Source organism: Peromyscus eremicus, chromosome 9 (genome assembly GCF_949786415.1).
Source record: "Peromyscus eremicus chromosome 9, PerEre_H2_v1, whole genome shotgun sequence".
Lineage (NCBI taxonomy): Eukaryota > Metazoa > Chordata > Mammalia > Rodentia > Cricetidae > Peromyscus > Peromyscus eremicus.
Window position 1 is genome coordinate 56,353,918 of NC_081425.1, and position 19,971 is coordinate 56,373,888.

A 19,971-nucleotide genomic window follows, 5' to 3' on the forward strand; every position below is an offset into this window, starting at 1 on the left:
CTTGATTCGAGAACTCCATCTGTAACTTGACTTTTTATTCTATTGATGACCTCTAAGGGCAGAATTAATATGACTAATTTTTTCTTTCTTACCTTGGCTTTCTGTATTGTCATTAATAAGCGACCAGTGTTCCCAGGACACAGGGTTAGTCCTGTGCTATCTTCTACTTCAAATTTCAGTGTCCACATTTAGCTCTCTGATTTAATTCTCCTTGAATTAATTCTTATGTGTACTGTGAGGTGGGAGTCAAGGTTTCTTTTTTTCCAGTATGGAGAGTGAATTGTTTCAGGGTTTTTTTTAGAACTCCTCTTTCCCGTTTAGATTTTATCAGTCCTTTGTTAAAAGTCAAAGGACTGTCCACGTGGGCCACACAGTGCAATGCCACTGGCAGGTTTTGGTTTGGAGACCAGTGCCACACTGTTTTTACCACTGTGGCTTCATAGTGTGTCTTCACGACAGATAATCCACATCTTCTGACTTCGTAATTGCTTTGCAAGATTGCTGTAGATAGTTACTCTGAGCCCTTTGCATGTCTTTGTAAAGTCCAGTATCAGCTGGCACTGGCCAGTTTCCTTACAAAGTATGATAGACTATTTTTAAATGGTAGGACACAGACTCTAGGGAGAGAGTTGACAGTCTGGTCGGTCAGTCGTGAAATGACCTGTCTCGTCATTTATTTAGATTTCCTTTACTTTCCATTAGCAGTCTTCAGTAAAGACATTTATTGTTTTTACTTTATGGGTTTTTTTTTTTTTGGTTTTTTGAGACAGGGTTTCTCTGTGTAGCTTTGTGCCTTTCCTGGATCTAGCTCTGTAGACCAGGCTGGCCTTGAACTCACAAAGATCCACCTGCCTCTGCCTCCCGAGTGCTGGGATTAAAGGCATGCGCCACCACCGCCCAGCTCTTATGATTTTTTTTTTTAATTTTTATTTCATGTGTATGTCTGCATTTGAGTGTGTGTGTGTGTGTGTGTGTGTGTGTGCCCACAGAAGCCAGATGAGCAGGTCAGATATTTTGGAACTGGAGTAAGGGATTCTGGGAACTAAATTCAGGTCCTCTGTAAGAGCTGTATGTGCTTTTAACTACTGAGCCATATTTCCAGCCCCTTGGTTGTTCTTTTTCTAGTGACTTAAGTAAGATGTAGAAACTTGATCATCATTTTTCTAATATAAATGTTCAAAGTGGGTTTTTTTAGACTTCTCTTTCCCTTTCTTTCTTTCTTTTTTTGAGATAGGATCTCACTACATAGACCAAGTATGCCTCAAACTCACAGAGATCCACCTGCCCAGCTTCTAGGCATTCTTTATGCAAATACCATGCATTTTCATATTTTGTATTTTAAATTATTATTGTATTATATTTTAATTATTCAGTGTAAATTTTTACATAATAACTTTTCTATTTCTTCAATTCCAGGGATTATATGGAAATTGTTTCATTTCTATATTTTGAAACAGTGATTTTATTTGACATTTTACTGATTTCTGATTTTATTTCATTTTGTTCCGAGTACCTATTCAGTTCAATTTCAGATTTATTCTTTATTGTCTTTTTTTAATTTGTTGTGGAGACTTGTTTTATGGCCCAGGGTGTGCGCTCCCTCTTGGTGAATCATGGCATGTGTGTTGGAAAGGAAGTAAATTCTGCCGTGACGGATGTTTGTACAAATCAGCCTAGTGTGTCAGCATCGCTCAGACGGTATGTAAGTGAGCTGTGTGGCACCGTACAGCACCCAGCATACCCGCTTTAGACAGAATAGGGCTGTTGTCCTCAATCATGGTTTTGGAGGTTCCAGACTGTAGTTTTAGCACGTTAGGAAGAGTGTGGCAGAGCAAACCTGTCACCTCACCTTATGGTGGAGAAAGCTAGGTCACACAGCCCTTCGAGGCAGCCCCCAGTGACCCGACGCCCTCCACTAGTCTCTTTATTTGATGTGAGTTCTGTCATATAGCCTCATGCGCTTACTGTCGGCCCTGTGTGTCTTTCCATCCGCTTACCTCCCACTCTGTGCCTTTATAGACCAACTAGGTTTCTTCCAGACAGAAGCCTGGAGTCTTGTGTGGGCAGGGAGTGGGCAGAGTTGCCCATTCTGATAATGTGTGCCATTTAATTGCAGTGTTTGCTGGTATTAACATTTGGTATAATTAGTGATAATTAGTATATTGGTTGGATTTATGTCTACTGGTTTAGTCACCCCCATACTTTAGTTTTCACTAGCAGAGAACGATCATTTCATTGAATTCCATCCTTTTATAATTTTGTGTAGTTGTTTTCTCTGCATCCCTTGATAGAGAATGTCTTAAGAGGAAATAGTAAGGACCCATGTATCTGAAGGATAGAGGCACACGGTGCATATGAAGTGGGGAAAGTGGAAATGTCGTCATTAAGTCTCCATCCTGGGTCGATGTTGGACTCCTGGCCAGCTCCTGCCTCAGCCTCCCAGGAAGCTGAAGTAAGGAGCACTTGCCTGTGTGCCGGTAGACTTCTCTCCTCACTTGCCTTGTCAGCGGCTTTGAGCACATAGTTGTTCTGTGCTTTAGTTTCCCTGGTGTCATGAAAATGAAACAGTGGGACGAAAATGTCCCCCAAGGGGACCGTCTCCAACACTTGTGATTTGAAGACTTTGATTGGAGTGACGTTTATCTGAAAGGTGTGTTCACACTTTGTTTCTCACGTAGCCATCACCTTCTGTCAGGGGCAGCTTTTTGGTGATGCTCCTGTGCATTCAACCCCTAAGTTTAGATACCTCAGTATAGGTATGATGGTAAAAGCATGTCATACTGGTGGCTTTTTCCTGTTACTGCTGTGGGACCCTTGGTCCCTCAACTGTCTATCTGATCATGACCATAAAACATTAAGCTGTGGGAAGAATAAAAACAGGAACGTCAAGGGACGCTCTAGTGTGTCGTCAGCCTTGTGGACTAGTGTGATAGGATACCTGAGTTCCTCTTACCTGCACTGTCACCAGCTTACTGAAAAATCAGAGCTCTCTTTGGCTTTTTCAGTCATATTGGGCAGAGACTGTTGTCTTTGAGATCCTATTAACATAACCAGTCTCTAGAAAGAAATTGGATTATGATCTCAAAAAAGGGATGGATGAATCCTCTAAGCCCACTGGCTTAAGTATAGAGCCTCACTAATTGTGAGAAGTATCAGATTTTCTTGAGGGAGTTTCCAGGTATGGTAATAGTTTAGAAAGGACCTTTGTTCTGTGATTGTGGTCCTGAAGCATTCAGTAATAACCCAGGTGACAGCAGTCCGAGCACAACTTCATCAGTCCAAAGAATGGCTCATTTGGGGCCTGTAGACGATGGGAAGCGTTCGTAGATTATGACTAACGGAAGCTAGTATTTCGTCTCTGGGCCCTCATCTACTTCTGTTTAGCTTGAATGGGTTGAGTTTGGGATCCCATAGCTTGACTGTGAAGCAACTCTGGGATAACTAGTAGATTTTTAGTTTGTCCTGAATCTGCCCTATTAGAGGGACCTCTACTGTTTGCAAGAGGGAAGACAGCCAGCATTCATCTAGAGGCTCTGAGAAGGGACAGAGTCCTCCTCTGTCCCAGCTACACCAGACTCACTTATTCCTTCTCCATGTTCATGTCTTTGTTTTGGTTAGAGGAATTAGTCCAGAACTCCTAAGCTATTAGTCACTAAACATTGTTGGGCCTGCTGGGAGCTCCCTGTCTAAAAGGAGAAGCAGACATATCCATAAATAACAGACTAACTTTGTAGTGTGGATGAACATGGAGCTCTTACCAAGGGTTCTGAGATGTCATGGAGGAACAGTGTCTTTGAGCCGAGTTGAGGACTGGGTGGCATGGCTTTCGTTTGCTTTTCATTTCTAAGGTGAGGCTCTCCTTGCCCTCCGTCCTGCTCCCTGCCCACTGTGAACAGTTCTGACTGTGCATTATTGACTTGGTATGTTTCTAAGAGGGCATGAGCTTCTTACCTAGCTGTAACCTGCAGGAAATGCATAGGGTTCAGTGCAGCCCTGCAGCCTTCCTAAAACAACCTGTTAGCTGCATTATAAAGCAGTAGTTCCAGTGGGAAAACTGAGTCTGAGTCCTGGCTCTGTCTCCTTGAAGGTAAAACAGCTTCTCTGCCCCAGAACCTAGGAAGTCTGAAATCCGAGAAGGTAAGGTATGGGCTGCAGTCCTGAAAGAGGCTCACTTGCTAAGCAGCTGGCGAAATGATAGGGGGTTATGGAGCAGACCCTGAGGTGCTCAGACTAAGTAGCATCTTGTCTACACACACTTGCGGCTGAGAAAGACTGTCCCATAGACATCCTTACATCTCCTAAATGAGGCAGCAGGGTTACTAAGGTAGCAGACTACATACAGCAACAGCAGAGTCACCTCAGCTCGTGGAAACACCGTTGTTTTGATTGTTCAGATTTGATTAGAATTTCCACTTCATTGCTTTTTGGATGGAAATACAATTCTGAAAGGAAATCTAAAACACTAGCCCTTTTGTTTGGTTTTTCAAGACAGGGTTTCTCTGTGTAGCCCAGGCTATCCTGGAACTTGCCCTGTAGACCAGGCTGGCCTCACTCACAGAGATCTGCCTGCCTCTGCCTCCTGAGTGCTGGGATTAAAGGCGTACACTACCACTGGCTTTTTAAAGTGTGAGTTATTTTCTCTTTCTCCATGTTTCATTTTTAAAATGGAGTTAAGTTTTTGAGAGTAAGATTTGCCTCTGAGTACTGTGTTTTGATTCACAAGGTGGTGGTGTCGTGCTTGTAGCAGCCTCCTGTATCCTCCGTGGGTCATGGATGCTCTGTAACAGACAGATGAGTTCATAGGTTTTCCTTTCCTCTGGGCAGGTCCTCGCTGCTGCTGTTGCCAACTCCTTAGTCTTCCACAGTGATGGAGCTGTCATCTTGCCTATGGCCATTGCTTTTGAGAAATACCAATTAATAGGAAGGTTTGTGGTACATGTTAGAGTCTGGATTCTAGGATGTTTTCAGTTACTTTTTTGAAAAATACTCAGAGCTTTCTACCTTCTTTCATCCATCTATATACTATGCTTTCTTCACAGTGGTTTCTTTCTTGTTTTCTTTCTTCTAATTTTAGATAGTTCTGGAGCCCATAATTGCTGTTGGAAGCAGATGTGTTGTGTTTATCGTGTGCCTTATCATGTGCTTCTCATCCTCGCTGTCTTGGTTTCCACTGTTTGGCAGGCACAGGACTTTGTGGGAAATTGGAGAGAGGAGGGAGGAGTTACTGCCCTGTCTTAAACAGCACTTGCTATGCTATGAACCCTCTTTTCTTAAAATTCACTCCTTAGGTGTTTCCTTTCCTCTGTGTTTCGGCCAATGTCACGTCTCACAGAAGACTTCCAATGTGTTAGGTAGGACTGTACAGCCAGTCCTGCAGCTCAGTGAGTCTTCACACTCTAATTCTTATCATTTTAAATTTGTCAGTTTTAATTGACACAGAAGAATGAAGAAATGAAACTAAGTTACAAATCATTAATGCTGTCTGCTTTTCAAAGCTCCTTTAGAAAGAAGAGAAGTAAATAACTGCAGAAGGTTTCCCTCGCTCTCCTACCACCCGATGAGAACAGTATGGAAGGGAGCGAAGAACGGTTACAGTTAGGGGTAGAGATGCTGAGACAGATGCTGCGACCCAGAGGTCGACAGAGCCACCTTCAGTGCCTAACTTGGATTTTATTTATCCACCTTGTATCTTGAATCCGTTTGAGCTTGAGTGATAGGACCTCTCGGTTGATAGACCACAGTGACCTCCTTCACTGAGTTTCTGCCACCTCACCTCACCAGACCCCGATAGATGCTATGACCTTGGGCCAGCAGTTAGGCCATTGCCTCAGATAACTTAAATCCAACATGGTCCTCACTATCTTGTATCTAGACTTGGTGAGAAAAACGGAAAAAAGAAAAAAAAAGCTCCCTAATTTTGCACATTGCTAGAAGCTAGGCTTCTGGGTTGATCCCTGCGGCCTCCACTGCTCCCTCTCCCCTTTGTCTCCTGTATTTAAAATGGCTCTGTGATGCCGTGAGAAGTAAGTAATGCAGATGGCTTTTGCTCATGTGAACTCGGTTGCTAGGAATTGAGAAACAGCTTTTCACAGTTGAAATCACTGTTTTCAAGATGATTATGGCTGCAGCTAACTGCGTGTGAATAATAATGATAACGGTAATGACATGAGGATGCGCTGTGCACTTGTGTCAGCTCTGTGAAGTGTGGGTACCATCGTTACCATCGTTTTGTGGATGAAGATGCCAGAGAGGTTAATAGCATTGCTGTTTGCCTGGTGAGGAAGTAGCAGAGCTGAGATTTGAACTTACACTGTCTGGCTCCAGAGCCCACACACTTAGCTACTGTCTCGTCCTGGAAAGACTAAGAGAAGGCAGGCTGGGAAGAAATGACCCCAGACGGTGGCGGGTATAGTCATTCCAGTTCTGCTCTGCAGGCATTCTGAGAGGAGCTTCACGAAGTGCGTTGGAATTACGATTGAGACCAGGCCGGATTATTGCATGAAGCGGCACCTAAGCGACATGTTGACTTATGGCTGCACGAGACTGGAGATTGGGGTGCAGAGTGTCTATGAAGACGTGGCCAGGGATACCAACAGGTGAGATGGTGGCAGGTGGCCAGCACAGGCCTTCTCTGTCTCACTGGCTTCTCTCTGTCCGTACTCACGCTTCTTCCTTGAGCCCAGTCCCAGAGAAAAGCAGCCTAGAGGAACGGCAGGCCCAGGACTTTGTCCTTTCAGTAACAGAGATCTGTTGGGTACTTCTAAGCACAGGGAAAACCTGGTGGGTATTGTACCTACAAAAGAGGAACCTGAGCAGAGCAAAGTCATGTAGGGAAAGTCTCACACAGGAAGGCTGCTTGGAGAGTGTGGTAGTCACAGGCTGTGCTAGGGAGTCCCCGTGGAGATGGCCAGGGAAGCTTCCTAAAGAAATGACATCTAAACTGAGGCTAAAAGGAGCCTAGAGTTAATTGCATGCCCCGGAGGGAAGCTGTTTGAGGATGGAAGCACATGGTAAGCAGAGGCCTGGATTATGAGGCCCAGGAATCAGCCCCAAGAGCCTGGCCTTAATCAGGAAGCAGGCTGGGAGCTAAGACAGGAGCATGCCTGAGTTGAAGTAAGAACCCTCCAATATGGGTGATGGTTTAAAGGGGGCTGAAGGGAGACAGACTCGGCCCGTAGCTGTTGGAGTAATTTAAGCAGGAAACCCTGGAGTCCTGGAAAGCAGTGGGTGCTGCTTGGTGACTGCTGGGAGGGAAGTCCAGGAACCTTGGGAGGAAGAGGTTTCACTCTGATACACTAAATGTTACATGCTTTAGAGCAGGGCTAGGTGGGACCACCACTTTCCATAACATCACTGCCCCATGACACAGACAGGACAGCCGAGGAAATGAATATTTCTTTATAATTTAATTTTTAAAGCCACATACACAGTCGTGACCATATCGTACAGTAACTTTGAAGTAGAATAATTGAGTGCAGATCTCAGAAGAAAGTCCAAGCCTCATCCCAGAACTTTGGTCGTCACTAGTGAAAACTAATTAGAAATAAGAATGGGGTCTTGGGCATAAGTGGGGATCCAAAGGGAGTCCGATAGAGCCATGGCTTCTGAGACCCTTCTGTGCTAAGTGGGAGCATCTTGATGGAGAAGGAATTGTCACAGGCTTCACTGGTTAGTCACCCCAGCTGTCATCCAAGCCGATGCCTGCTTGGATGTGGCAGGAAAGGAACGCTGAAAGGTTTGATCCAACCCTGTGCCGGCAAAACCTTCCATGACAGACCCTGGAACATACTGGGGATCTGCTTCGGATTGTCGTTCCTTCCTTTACCAGTATTTCCTAACCCTAAGTGAAATGACATCTCAAGTCAAAGCTCCTTCATGGTTTGGTTTGTTGTGGTTGTTGCCCAATGTGGCTCCAAACCTGGTCTGTAGCCAAGGACCATCTTGAAGGCTCCTGCTTCCACCTCCCAAGTGCCAGGACTCTAAGTGGGTAGCCGCCCTGCCTGGCTTCTGTATGGCCCTTATTTAACGCCGATGCTGCAGTAATAAACTGATTTCACAGATGGTGCTGAGCTGTGTCATCTGGTACGCAGTGGTCCTTATTTCCCAGCCTTTAATTCCAGGCCTTTGAGCAGGTGCATGAGAGGTTTCTGAACAGTGTCTTGGAAGCACAGTGGTTTTCCTCCAGCATCCCTGGAGCTGTGTTAAGACTGACTTCTGGGGTTCTGTTCCCAACCAGGTGACTCAGTCTCATGGATTGTTTCCCTCCTCCTTCACCACCTACCACCCACCCTACTCCACCTACCCCCACCACCCACCCCGTTAACTTGATCGTCCGTTTATTTGTCTAACAGGTAATGTGTTTTCTCCCCAGGGGCCACACTGTGAAGGCGACTTGTGAATCATTCCACCTGGCCAAAGACTGTGGTTTCAAAGTGGTGGCTCACATGATGCCTGACCTTCCGAACGTGGGGCTGGAAAGAGACATCGAGCAGTTCATAGTGAGTGTGCCCTGAGCTGGCAGAGCCAGATCGCTTCTGCGAGCTTCCTGTTCCTCTCTGCTCTTGCTTCTTTACGTTTGTGTTTTCCATTCTTAAAGCTATAAGACCTGTTCCAAAATATTAGAAACACAATAAAGAAGGGTCACCCACCTCCCCAGTGTCAGACAGAAACTGTATTTTAATATAGTCTTGTCAAGTTTGGGGTTGGAGAGATGGCTAAGTGGTTAGAGCACTGACTACTCTTCCAGAGGACCTGGGTTCTATTCCCAGCACCCACATGGTAGCTCATAACTGTCTGAAACTCCGTTTCCAGGGATCCAACACCTTCTTCTGGCCTCCCTGGGCACTAGGCACACATGTAGACAAACACTTTTACACATTTTTTTTTTTTTAACTGTAAAATGCTTGGGCTTTGAGGAACTGAGGTTGTTTATGCATATGTAATACAGGCACACTCACATTTACATGTAGATGAGAGAGGTTTTTCTTTTTTTTAAGTATTTATTTATTTATTTATTATGTATACAGTGTTCTGGCTGCGTGTTTGCCTGCAGACCAGAGGTCATCAGATCTCATTACAGATGGTTGTGAGCCACCATGTGGTTGCTGGGAATTGAACTCAGGACCTCTGGAAGAGCAGCCAGTGCTCTTAACCACTGAGCCATCTCTCCAGCCCGGGAGGTTTTTCTTGATGTAGCTTTTTTTACTTAATATTAACACAAGCATTTACGGTATCACAAGAAGTGACATTTCCACATGGTGGCAGGTGGCATAGGTAAGGCACAGGGCCCGTCAGTCAGATGCTGGCTTTTCTGTTCTCATCCATTGTGGCCAGCCAGAATCCTATAGTCCCATGACCCCAGAGGGGGAAAACAACCTTCTCTGCCAGCACAGGGAATAGACAAGTCCCTCTGTATGCAGACATGGATCCAGTGTCTGTTTTTATTCCATGTCTGTCCACTCTGCCTGATTCCTGGGCCTTTTGATATGTGAGCATATTTATGGGACTGTGGTGTGATGAGCTGGCCTTCATTAGCCTCTTAATGTGCAGTTTTCTCCCCTTTCAACATGTGTGCCAGCCTTCTTCTGTTTCCTGTTTTCAAGTCATGGTACCATCCCACATGCCCCTCATCTCCTTTCTTGTTCTTTGTTTACACTTCTTTGAACATATTTCATCTTGCCTTGCGATTTTAGAGGAGAAAGAGAGAAACCCATGTTTTAACTCTCTGTGTGTAATCATGGGTCCAGGACCAGTTCGGTCTAGCTTCATCCTTACAAAAGGAACATAGCAGCCCATGTGTCTCCTGGAACCAGAACTTCTCAGACATCATGTGCTCAGTGTAGATTCGAGTTAGGCAGAGAAGGGCTTGCCTGCATGTTTTTTTGTGAGTGTCTAAAATGTTGATTAAAGACTTGATGAATCTGTAAAATATAAATGTTACAAAGGAAATCACACAATTACAAAAGAATGTCTCTAAGACCACATGGTGCAACAAGAATACAGCATTCAAGAAGGTGACAGTCAATGAAATCCAAAACCTACAGTTACATTTGCTTGAAAAGCAACTTAAACAGTGGAAAGTGTGCAAGGATCGTGTAGCTGGAGATTTCAAGGCACATTTTAAAGTTCCCTGAGCGAGAGCACTGCCGGCTGGGTGGATCCTGATAGAGGGGCAGGGGTGGGAAGGACGGGGCCCTGTCCATTCAGTGATGCACAGTCAAGATTAGAGGCAGCGCCATGCAGAGTCTAGAAAGGACAAAGCCTGGTGTCTCCCTGCTGCCTCCCAGGTAAAGGAGCAGCCTGCAGGACTGTGTCGAAGTAGATGAGCCAGGAGAATTGCTCAGTGTCCAGATAGCAAATGGACTGTGGAGCCAGTTGGCCTGAGGACAAAAGTGTGGCATCCTGGGATCAGCGACTTTCTCTGTAAAGGGCCCTAGTGTAAACATTGTAAAGATTTGTTTGTTTGTTTTCCCTTTGTTTGCATTGTAGGCTTTGATGAGACTTACTTAAAATCTTTTTCCACACCAGGTGGTGGTGGCGCACGCCTTTAATCCCAGCACTCGGGAGGTAGAGCCAGGCGGATCTCTATGAGTTCGAGGCCAGCCTGGGCTACAGAGTGAGATCCAGGAAAGGCGCAAAGCTACATAGAGAAAAACCCTGTCTCGAAGAAAAAAAAAAATCCTTTTCCACAAGTTTTCAGAAGTTTAAACAGTCATGTATACTGTTAAAAGATGTTGTCATCTGGAAGGAAGGTAGCCTTTCCAAAGAGTAATGCTCAGTGTGAGGCTGGCAGCAGCCATAGACAGGCTGCACAGGAGGCTGTATCGTGCAGCACAGGCTGGGGTTACTCAGCAGCGACATCTTGTCATCCCAGGGTACACTTGCTGGCAGAAGGGACAGGTAGCTCCAGGCCTGCTGCAGGTGGAGAGAAGCTGACGTGGGCGTGAGCCTTCCCTGTGGGACAGAACTAACGGAAGGGTAATTTTTGGTTCCCTGTCTCTAGGAATTTTTTGAGAACCCTGCTTTTCGTCCTGATGGTTTGAAGCTGTACCCTACCCTGGTGATCCGTGGAACCGGGCTGTATGAGCTGTGGAAGTCAGGAAGATACAGGAGCTATTCTCCCAGTGACCTGGTCGAGCTGGTGGCTCGGATCCTCGCCCTCGTGCCCCCGTGGACGCGTGTGTACCGAGTTCAGAGGTGCGTGCTACTTTTCAGCCCCCAGATAAGCAGAGAGCAGTCTGCTTAGGTAGCGGAGTTTCGGATTCTTTCTTAAATTAGAAGTAGACTATCGGGAATGCCATGTGTATGATTAAGGGGAGTGTGCCCAGGCCTCGTGGCCAATGTTGTATATATTCATCATCTACTAACCATGAGCCAGGAAAGGAAGAACAACTTGAAGGGGTCCCATGGGCAAACTCTAGGACAATTTGAACATCAAAATAAATATATTAAGGGGCTGGGTAGATGGGTCAGTCAGTAAAGTACTTCCATGAAAGCATGAGGACCTGACTGTGATCCCCAGAACCCAGGTAAAGAAAGCCCAGTGTGGTCACACATGCTTGTAATCTCAGCACTGGGGAGAGACACAGGCAGGCCCTGGAGGCTCAGTGACCAGCCAGCCTAGCTTACTTGGGTGAATTCCAGACCACTGGAATTCTGTCTCAAAAGGATGTGGACAGCACCTAAGGAACCACACCATAGCTTGTTCTTTGGCCTCCATGTACATGCACACGCATGCATGCACAAGCAAACACACACTGCTGTAGACATGTAGATGTGTGTGTGTGTTAATAAATTGTAACCAAATCAATGAAGTAGGAGTCCTCCGGTCCAACTGCTAATCTTAATTAGGTCAGTAATTTGTGTGCCTCAGAAGCATAATATCAGCAGTCTTCTTTACATGTCGATTCTGTATTTGCAAATTTACCTACTAGAAAATTGTGTGATTCAGACTCTATCCTCGTAACACATTTGCCATAAATCATTCTCAGAAGAGTGAACAATTTGGGTCGCTCATGTACACACTCTTAACTGAGGTCAGAACAGTGCCTCTCTGCCTTTTTGCAGCCTTCACACTGTAAGCAAGTGTTCTTTTTGCACTCAGCTTAATGCTCCATTTTTCAGGTTTTTGTGAGCTAGTTAAGAATTGGCTCTTTAGAATGACCTCCAAACACAGTGCTCATGTTGCTCTATTGCTCCTAAGTGCTGGAAGGCCGTGAAATGGCTTATGGAGGGAGTAGGTTGTGCTGGGGAACCTTTATTGAGAAAGCCCAGAGAGAACCGTCGGCCAATTAATCAACTACATAGCTTAAATAAGGTGTCTTTAAACAGAAACGCAGAGGGCAGGCGCTTATTTATTGATGGTTGACAAAAAACTCTGGCAGGAGAGGCTCATGGGAACCTAACCCTGTGTGCTCTGTAGGAGCGGTGGGTCTGGTTCACCTCTGCAGTGTTGGTGAAAGCCTGAAAGAATGTAATTCCCTACTGACTGCTTACCTACCAAAGAGCTAGAACCGACTAAACGTAGTTGAAGTTTCCCCCACAGTATACTTACTACAAAGTTCAAGGGAGAAGCCTGGCCACTGACTGGAGTGAGCATTATCCAAAACTAGTGAAGTCAGTTGTGCGCCACCTGCTAGGACCGGTTGACACCACAGCATCACCTCAGCCAGTGTCTGTAACTACGTCTAATCACGAGCCAACATTATACAACCCCAAGTAGACGCACATTCTAGAAAATGACTAGCGCTTCCTCTCTCAAAGTGTCAGGGTCAGGGAGTGAGTTCTGTTTGATAGAGACTGAAGAAATGTGACAGCTAAATACAAGATGGGGACTGGCTCCTTTTGCTGGAAGGACTTGGTTGAGACGCTGCTGGAACAACAGCAGAGTGTCTGTTGGGCAGTTTTGTGGTTGTGATAGAATCTGCTCACATGAGCTGTCCGAGTGTCCCAAGTCTTGCCACGTCGTACTCACTTCTTACTCTCTGGTGGGTCAGGACCGTAGTTATTCAAACTTCTTCTGTGACTTAGAGATCGTTTCCCAAGATGTGAGTTAGTACCACAGGAGAGAGGAGCAGGACAAGAACAGTGCAGTAACTGAGGCAAAGGCAGCGGTCATGCGAGTCTGACTGGACAGCCCAGTCACAGAAGAGGCCAGTCCCACCACCGCACCCACCCCGAGAACCAGGGTCTTCTAATGGAAGAGGAAGCCTCCTGTTTCCTTACTGCTGAGTCAGCGGCAGCAGAGACGCGTGTAACATGAGCAGCTTCATTTCAGGGACCTCAGGAAAGAGCATCATGGACCGTGGCTCTGCCTGCACCAGCTGAGGCAGTAAGGATTTAGGGGTGACAGCAGCCCCCATCTCTTAAGTATCTGAGGGAAAGGGAGCATGGAGTGTGCAGCCTTGAGGCTTTGGAGGACGCCCTCGGCTTCACAAACACAAGGGATGGCGAGCTCTCCTGAAGGTGTGGAGTCAGGATTGAGTCCAGGGACAGCTGTTGGAAGAGAGCAAAGCTTCAACAGTCCACACCTGGCGAGGCACCGCCTCAGCGCCAGCGCGGGGTCAGGTTTCCACGATGTGCGCTGGTAACTCGCCTAACTTTGAAGAGAACCCTTGGCTGGTTTAATTCAGAGACAGTCTTTTTATAATGTTTTCCATTTTATCTTTTAAAATTATGTTTTATTTTGATGGTTTTAAAATATAACTATGATACTTATTACACAAGTTTTCATCCATAGAGGTTTTGGTTTGTATAGCCTACTATGGTCCAGTAAAACACTGGTTTTGGTAAACATGGGGAGAATTTCTTCAAGATATTTTGATTTTATGTTTTTGGTTAGATATTATTGCTGAAATGATAGTGTGCCTATCTGCATGGAAATTCATATTTTTTTTATATTTTGCTACTTGGCTTTTATTATCTTTGTGTGTGTGGTGTCTACACACAGTTACCACTGTGAGGATATGGAGGTCAGAGGACAGCTTTCAGGAGTCAGTTTGTGTGTGCGCGTGCGCGTGTGTGTATATGTGTGTGTGTGTGTGTGTGTGTGTGTGTACAGCTTTCAGGCGTCAGTTCTCCTTCCACCATGGGTTCCGGGAACCGACCTCGAGTCTCAGGCGCTCTACCCACTGAGCTGCCCCACCGTTCTGCTCTTTGGTTTGTGCCCATGTTTATTTCCAGATCTTCTGTGTACATCTGGCTTTCTGTGTTCTTGAGTTCTGCATCCATGGCCTCAACCAACCCCAGATAAAAACTTCCCCAGGAGAAGCTACGTGCGCACACAAACACTCTGCCGTTCTTCTCTACAACAGTGTAGCCGTGACTCCCCAGGACTTCCCTTGTACCACACGATGGGTCATCTGGAGAGCATCGAAAGCATGCATATGGCATCATCTTCATAGAAACAAGAGTTCCGTGGTGCCTGCAGGTGGTCCTGGAATACTGAGGGGTGCTGTACTGCACTTAAAAATTCCTCAAACTTATTCTAGACTCTGAGTTCCCTTTGCCCTCAATAGTCACTGGAAGTTGAGCCTCCACTTGTGCGACCCTGAGGCAGTGTGTAAGGTTGCATGCGCTGGTCCACGTTTGTGTAAGGTTGCATATGCTGGTCCACGTTTGTGTAAGGTTGCATACGCTGGTCCACGTTTACACGGCGTGGTTTACTGTCAGGTCAGTGCTTCACCAACATGGGATGTAATGCTTTGGCTTCGGCAAGGTATGATATATTAACTTTCCAAATGTATCATGCCTTCATAGCTAGCCACACAGTACTCTGTCCACACGAATACAATAATGGTCTAGAACTTACAGTTCCTTCAGCACATGTGTGAACAATGAGTTTATACTGTTTACAAAAACGTCTTTGTGTGATGGAAATTCATCTTTACAGAGACTGGTAAATATGACAGTGTTTACATGAAATAAGCCAGATACAGAGAACCAAAGGCCACTTTATCTCACTAGTGTATGGAATCTAAACAAGCTGATCCCACACAAGTATGAAGTAGAACCAGGCTGGCTTTCATTAGGTCATCATTCGTCAATTGAAACAAAATTACAGCTAAGTAGGAGGGCGCCCTTCTCTGTTGGTGTATTAGGGAGGTGAGAGCTGCAAAGTTGCATATGTCAAGGAAATGAGGCTGAAGTATAGCCCAGCCATAGAACATTTGCCCAGCAAGTGAGGCCCAGGGTTCAATCCTAGGCCCACTGTCCCCCTCCCCAAAAGCAAGTGTGATAAGAAAGAATTTTGAGTGTTCTTGTCACAAAGAATTGATACGGTGGGGGATAGATGTGCTAAATAATGCGATAAACCTTCTACAATGTATTGATACATCAGAAGCTTACTCTGGGACCTGTTTATGAATAGATATTAAAAGCTTATATATAGTTAATTAAAAGCTTTCAGATTAAAAAAAAAGATTAAGATCCTATTCAGGGCTATAATTTAATGGTAGCATAACAATCCTAGGTCAGTTTGTCTTATGTCGTAAGTGGTCCTGTTACTAGGCAGACATTTAGGTTGCTTTCAGGTTGTCTTAGTTACTTTTCTGTTGCTGTGATTAAAAAAAAAAAAACAAACAAACAAACTTAAAGGAAAGAGTAGTGTTTTTAGCCCACAGTCTCAGGCTACAGTGACAGGTCAAGAAGGTCATAGCAGGAGGAGTTTGGGGCAGCACAGAAGGTGAAGACTGTTCTTGCTCATCTCACTTTCCCCTGCAGGATCTCACCCCAGGGAATGGCGCCACCCACAGTGGGCGGGCGGGTATTGCAACCTCAATCTACTAGTCAAGATAATCTCCCACAGGCATTCCCAGAGGCCTGTCTCCCAAATAGTTCTAGACCTCATCAGATTGACAGTTGAGATTAACCATCACTCAGTTCTCTTTTCATCCCCACCCCCACCCCCACCCTTGAGACAGGATCTCTCTATGTGCTTCTTAAGGGCTGTGATTAAAGGTATGTCCACCATGCCAGCCTCCTTTATAATCCTGGTCTCTATAGCTCAAATCAGTGTGTATAGAAATTTTCACTTCTATTATAGTAGTATAATCCATGGAAAGAATTGCATATGGTAATGGATCTATGAATTTTTTATCATTATTTTAATGCTTTAAGTCTTTTTTGAAAAAAGAGAACTATAATGGGATGGAGTTTGCTGTGTATATAGATACAATTAACAAGTGTTTCTAAAGAGATTATGCCAATTCATATAAACTATTCCTTTTTTTCTCATCCTCTATAACACTGCATGCCTATAACTCTTTACATTGAGGGTATGATTTGCATTTCCTGTTAGTGGGGATTAGCACTTGCCTTGTGTCTGATTATTCCTTGTGTTCTTTCTTACATGACTTGTTTGTGTCTAATTTACAAGTCATGGGATCCAGAGTACAAAAAAAAGGGGGGTGCTTTTTATGGAGATAACCCCCCAAAAGAAATTAATAAATGTTAACTCATTTTGAATCCTCTTACCTGGACAAACAGGAAGCTAGGGAACTGACAGATCCTGCCAGACTGGGACACTCGATCAAGTACCAGAACATCTGACAGCAACACTCCTGGTGTGAATTACATTGAGTGTGTTTAAAACCCTGAAGTTTCATTTCAAGGAGTATAAAAATTTATACTCAGACTGAGGTAGAATTTGTTGTGTCTGAACCTCAAGAAAGAAACTTGTATCAAGAGCTGGATGATAAAACGTTAAATGAAAATGTAAATGAGCAGCATAACCTTATTACAAAAGTGCAGAGGAAGGGCTGGAGAGATGGCTCAGCCATTAAACACCAATACTGCTATTGCAGAGGACCAGAGTTCTGACCCAGCATCCACAGTAGGCATCTCACAGCTACCTGTAACTCCAGCTCCAGGGAATCTGACACCCTCTTCTGGACTCTGTGGACACCTGCCCTTGTGTGCACACAGAAACACACACATGTATATAGTCAAGTGTATAAAGGTACAGAGGGAAGGCTAGGTGTTCAGCAGTGTGAAGTGGCTGAGACAAGTGGTATTTCACTCAGCCAGTTCCTTCTAACTTCAATCTTCAAGTTTTAGGCTAGTTCTGCTGCTGGTCCAAGCATATCTTAAGCACCTCACTCTAATGTGGAGGCTGGCAGTCAGGCTTGTAGAAAGAAGCCCCTGCTGACCAAGAAAAGCCTCCTCCTGGGGCATGCTGTACCTCCTTTGTTTTTGTTTGAAGTCATAGTCACGGGTGTCTTTCTCTTCTGGTCCTTTAGGAACTCAGCCTCCTAACATCCACCACCCTGGTTGGCTAGCAACTGTTAGGCTGTACACGGTGAAAAGAGTTAGAGGCTGTGTTTTAGGCAGGTCTCTAGAGGAGGTAATGCAAGTGAAAGCACCGTATTTCAGCTTTTCCTTCTGCTTGTCTGTCTTACTAATCGATCCCTTGATGTTTCCATTGGTTATTTCCTATACCCCGCCCCCTGCCTGCCTCTTAACTGTCTCATACTTTTTAGCTATCTGACAGTTGAGTCAGGAGCATCTTCCTGGGTGTTTTTATGAAGCACATCCTGCTGGAAGGTTCTGTATTCTAGCCCCGAGGAGTGTAGTCAGTGATTAAGTGTAAGATTCTGTCCAGGCACATGATGGGCTCCGCATTAGAGTGCCGCTGCCCTAGGCTATTTGACAGCTGTCTGCCGTGATACGATACTAAATCACTGGGAGGCGTCAGCCTAGGAATACCAGTTTGCAACCAAAGCGTGCTTCTGGTGCATGAGAAACTTAGAAGACAGAAACAGCTCTAAACATGGCTTGGAAAGGCTTTTGATGAGCAAAATGTAAATATTAGCACCTCTAAGCTTGAAATATTACCATGGAGCCAATATTCGCATGTGTAGTCCCTGTTTATGCCAGAGACTAGATTGAATTACTTAGAGAAACCTAAAAGGAATTTTAACTCCTGCCTCGATGAGCCAACAAGGTCAACCACTTAACAGCCTGTCCCAGGTTCTTCTTCTCCAGAGCTGTAACCCAGTCTGAGTGTGGAGTTCAGATCCGTCATGCACTGCTCTGCATGGAGAAGATGCTTGGCCAGTGCAGAAGTGTACCCCTCAGTTCCAGTGAAGGATACTGTCTCTAGAGTTGTAGCTGCCACATTTCTGTTCCTTAATGACTGAGCGCTTCCATCTGCTCTGCTCCAGGCATGTCACTACCAAAGACCATTCAAGCCGTGTTTCATTTTTATAGTGACAGACAGTAAGGTAGGTGGCATTCTAGTAAGGCCCTGTGTTGCCAGGACCTCTCTGGTAGTTGGCATCTATGAGAACATGCAGCCTGTGGGGTCTCCCGGGCCTAGCACCTGGCTTGCTACCCCTGTTACCATCTTGACATTGTTAACAACTTTATAGTAAGAGGCTACATGTTCTGACTTTGTGCTAGGTCCTACAGATTATATAGCAGCTTCCTGGTAAATGTGTCGTTGTTATTTTAACCCAAACACACACAAAGCAAGGTTAGCTCGAGTCAGTTGAGCTAGCCCTAGCCCTGCACTTTCTAGGAACAGTTACTCTAGTTTTCCCTGGTTCGTTGTTCATAGCAGCCTTATCAGACATAACTACCATGAATAACAAGACACAAAATGTATGTCGCTTACAGTTAGCATGGCCACTGCTGATCATCTCAGGTTAATTTCAGACCATGTATAACAAGTGTTTGGAAGTGTATTTCAGGTTTTAAAATATTTAGTATGTTAATATGATGATAGTTATATATTCCATACACTTACAAGTTACTATAAAATATTTCAGGCTGGGCGGTGGTGGCACACGCCTTTAATCCCAGCACTCGGGAGGCAGAGGCAGGCGGATCTCTCTGAGTTCGAGGCCAGCCTGGGCTACCAAGTGAGTTCCAGGAAAGGCACAAAGCTACACAGAGAAACCCTGTCTCGAAAAACCAAAAACCAAAAACCAAAAAAAAAAAAAAAAAAAAATTCAATGTTAAGGGGGCACTTAGAAGATTTTGTATTTGGCTTGAGAATTATTTTACTGGCTGGGCGGTGTTGACGCACACCTTTAATCCCAGCACTCGGGAGGCAGAGCCAGGCGGATCTCTGTGAGTTCGAGGCCAGCCTGGTCTACAGAGCGAGATCCAGGACAGGCTCCAAAACTCCACAGAGAAACCCTGTCTCGAAAAACCAAAAGAAAAAAAGAATTATTTTACTAAAAACTATACATAAACAGTGTATGCTAACTAATTAGTCAAAAACATACAAGAAATTTCTTCTGTCGCTCTCACTTTGGGCCTCCTGCTGTGTTTCTCTGTATAGTATCTTCATAGAACCCTCTGGATTCCAGAGCCTGATAGATTGTGAAATGTTTCTTTGTGCTCATTGATGGGCTTTCTGGAGCTGGTACAGTACAGCCCCTAACTTCAGCTTCTGCTCGGCGTCCCCTTGATGTCTGGCACTCTGCTATACCAATGCAGAAGAGAAGTCTCATTTCCTCTTCCTTAGGCAAGATGTCATTCCCCTAAAGCAGAGTCCCTTCTGGTTTAGATTTGGGGGGAAACGGGGTAGGGTCTGTGAAAACAGTTATAGAGAGGCTTTTGACCTTCTTGGTGGCTTTCAGCTACTGTGTGGGAAAGTGTTTGCAAAGTGGCATGTGAATCAGAGTTGTCACTTCTTCTCATTGAGTTGAGGATTCTTTCTTTTCATTCCTCTTTCACTTAGTACAAGTGTCTCCTGAGCCCCAGATCCTTCCTAATGGCTCCCAGGCATTGGGGCAGATGCTGTGCTTTGTTTTCTGATGTGATTTCCATTAGATGTCTTTCACAGACACTCCCCCCCAAGAGGTGGGCGGAAGTCAGCTTTGAAGATGGAAAGCTGGGGTGTAGGGATGCTCTCAACCTTGCTCCCTCTCCTCCTTAGGATATTCCGCCTCTGCTTTCTGCTCCATGGCTTTGTGGCTTTTCACTGTTTCTCATTTTTTAAATTTCCTTGCCATACTGCTGTGG

The 19,971-nt window shown here is 45.1% G+C and overlaps 1 protein-coding gene across 3 annotated transcripts in view; it reads left to right on the top strand.

Moving 5' to 3' along the window:
• The window catches only part of Elp3 (elongator acetyltransferase complex subunit 3), a 68,780-nt gene that overhangs the window by 23,722 nt on the left and 25,087 nt on the right, over nt 1-19,971 (top strand). For all 3 annotated transcript variants that reach the window (XM_059273453.1, XM_059273455.1, XM_059273454.1), the window contains exons 8-10: nt 6,435-6,596; nt 8,372-8,498; nt 11,003-11,196. In XM_059273453.1, the coding sequence (XP_059129436.1) occupies nt 6,435-6,596; nt 8,372-8,498; nt 11,003-11,196 (483 nt within the window). The remainder of the gene's footprint in view (nt 1-6,434; nt 6,597-8,371; nt 8,499-11,002; nt 11,197-19,971) is intronic.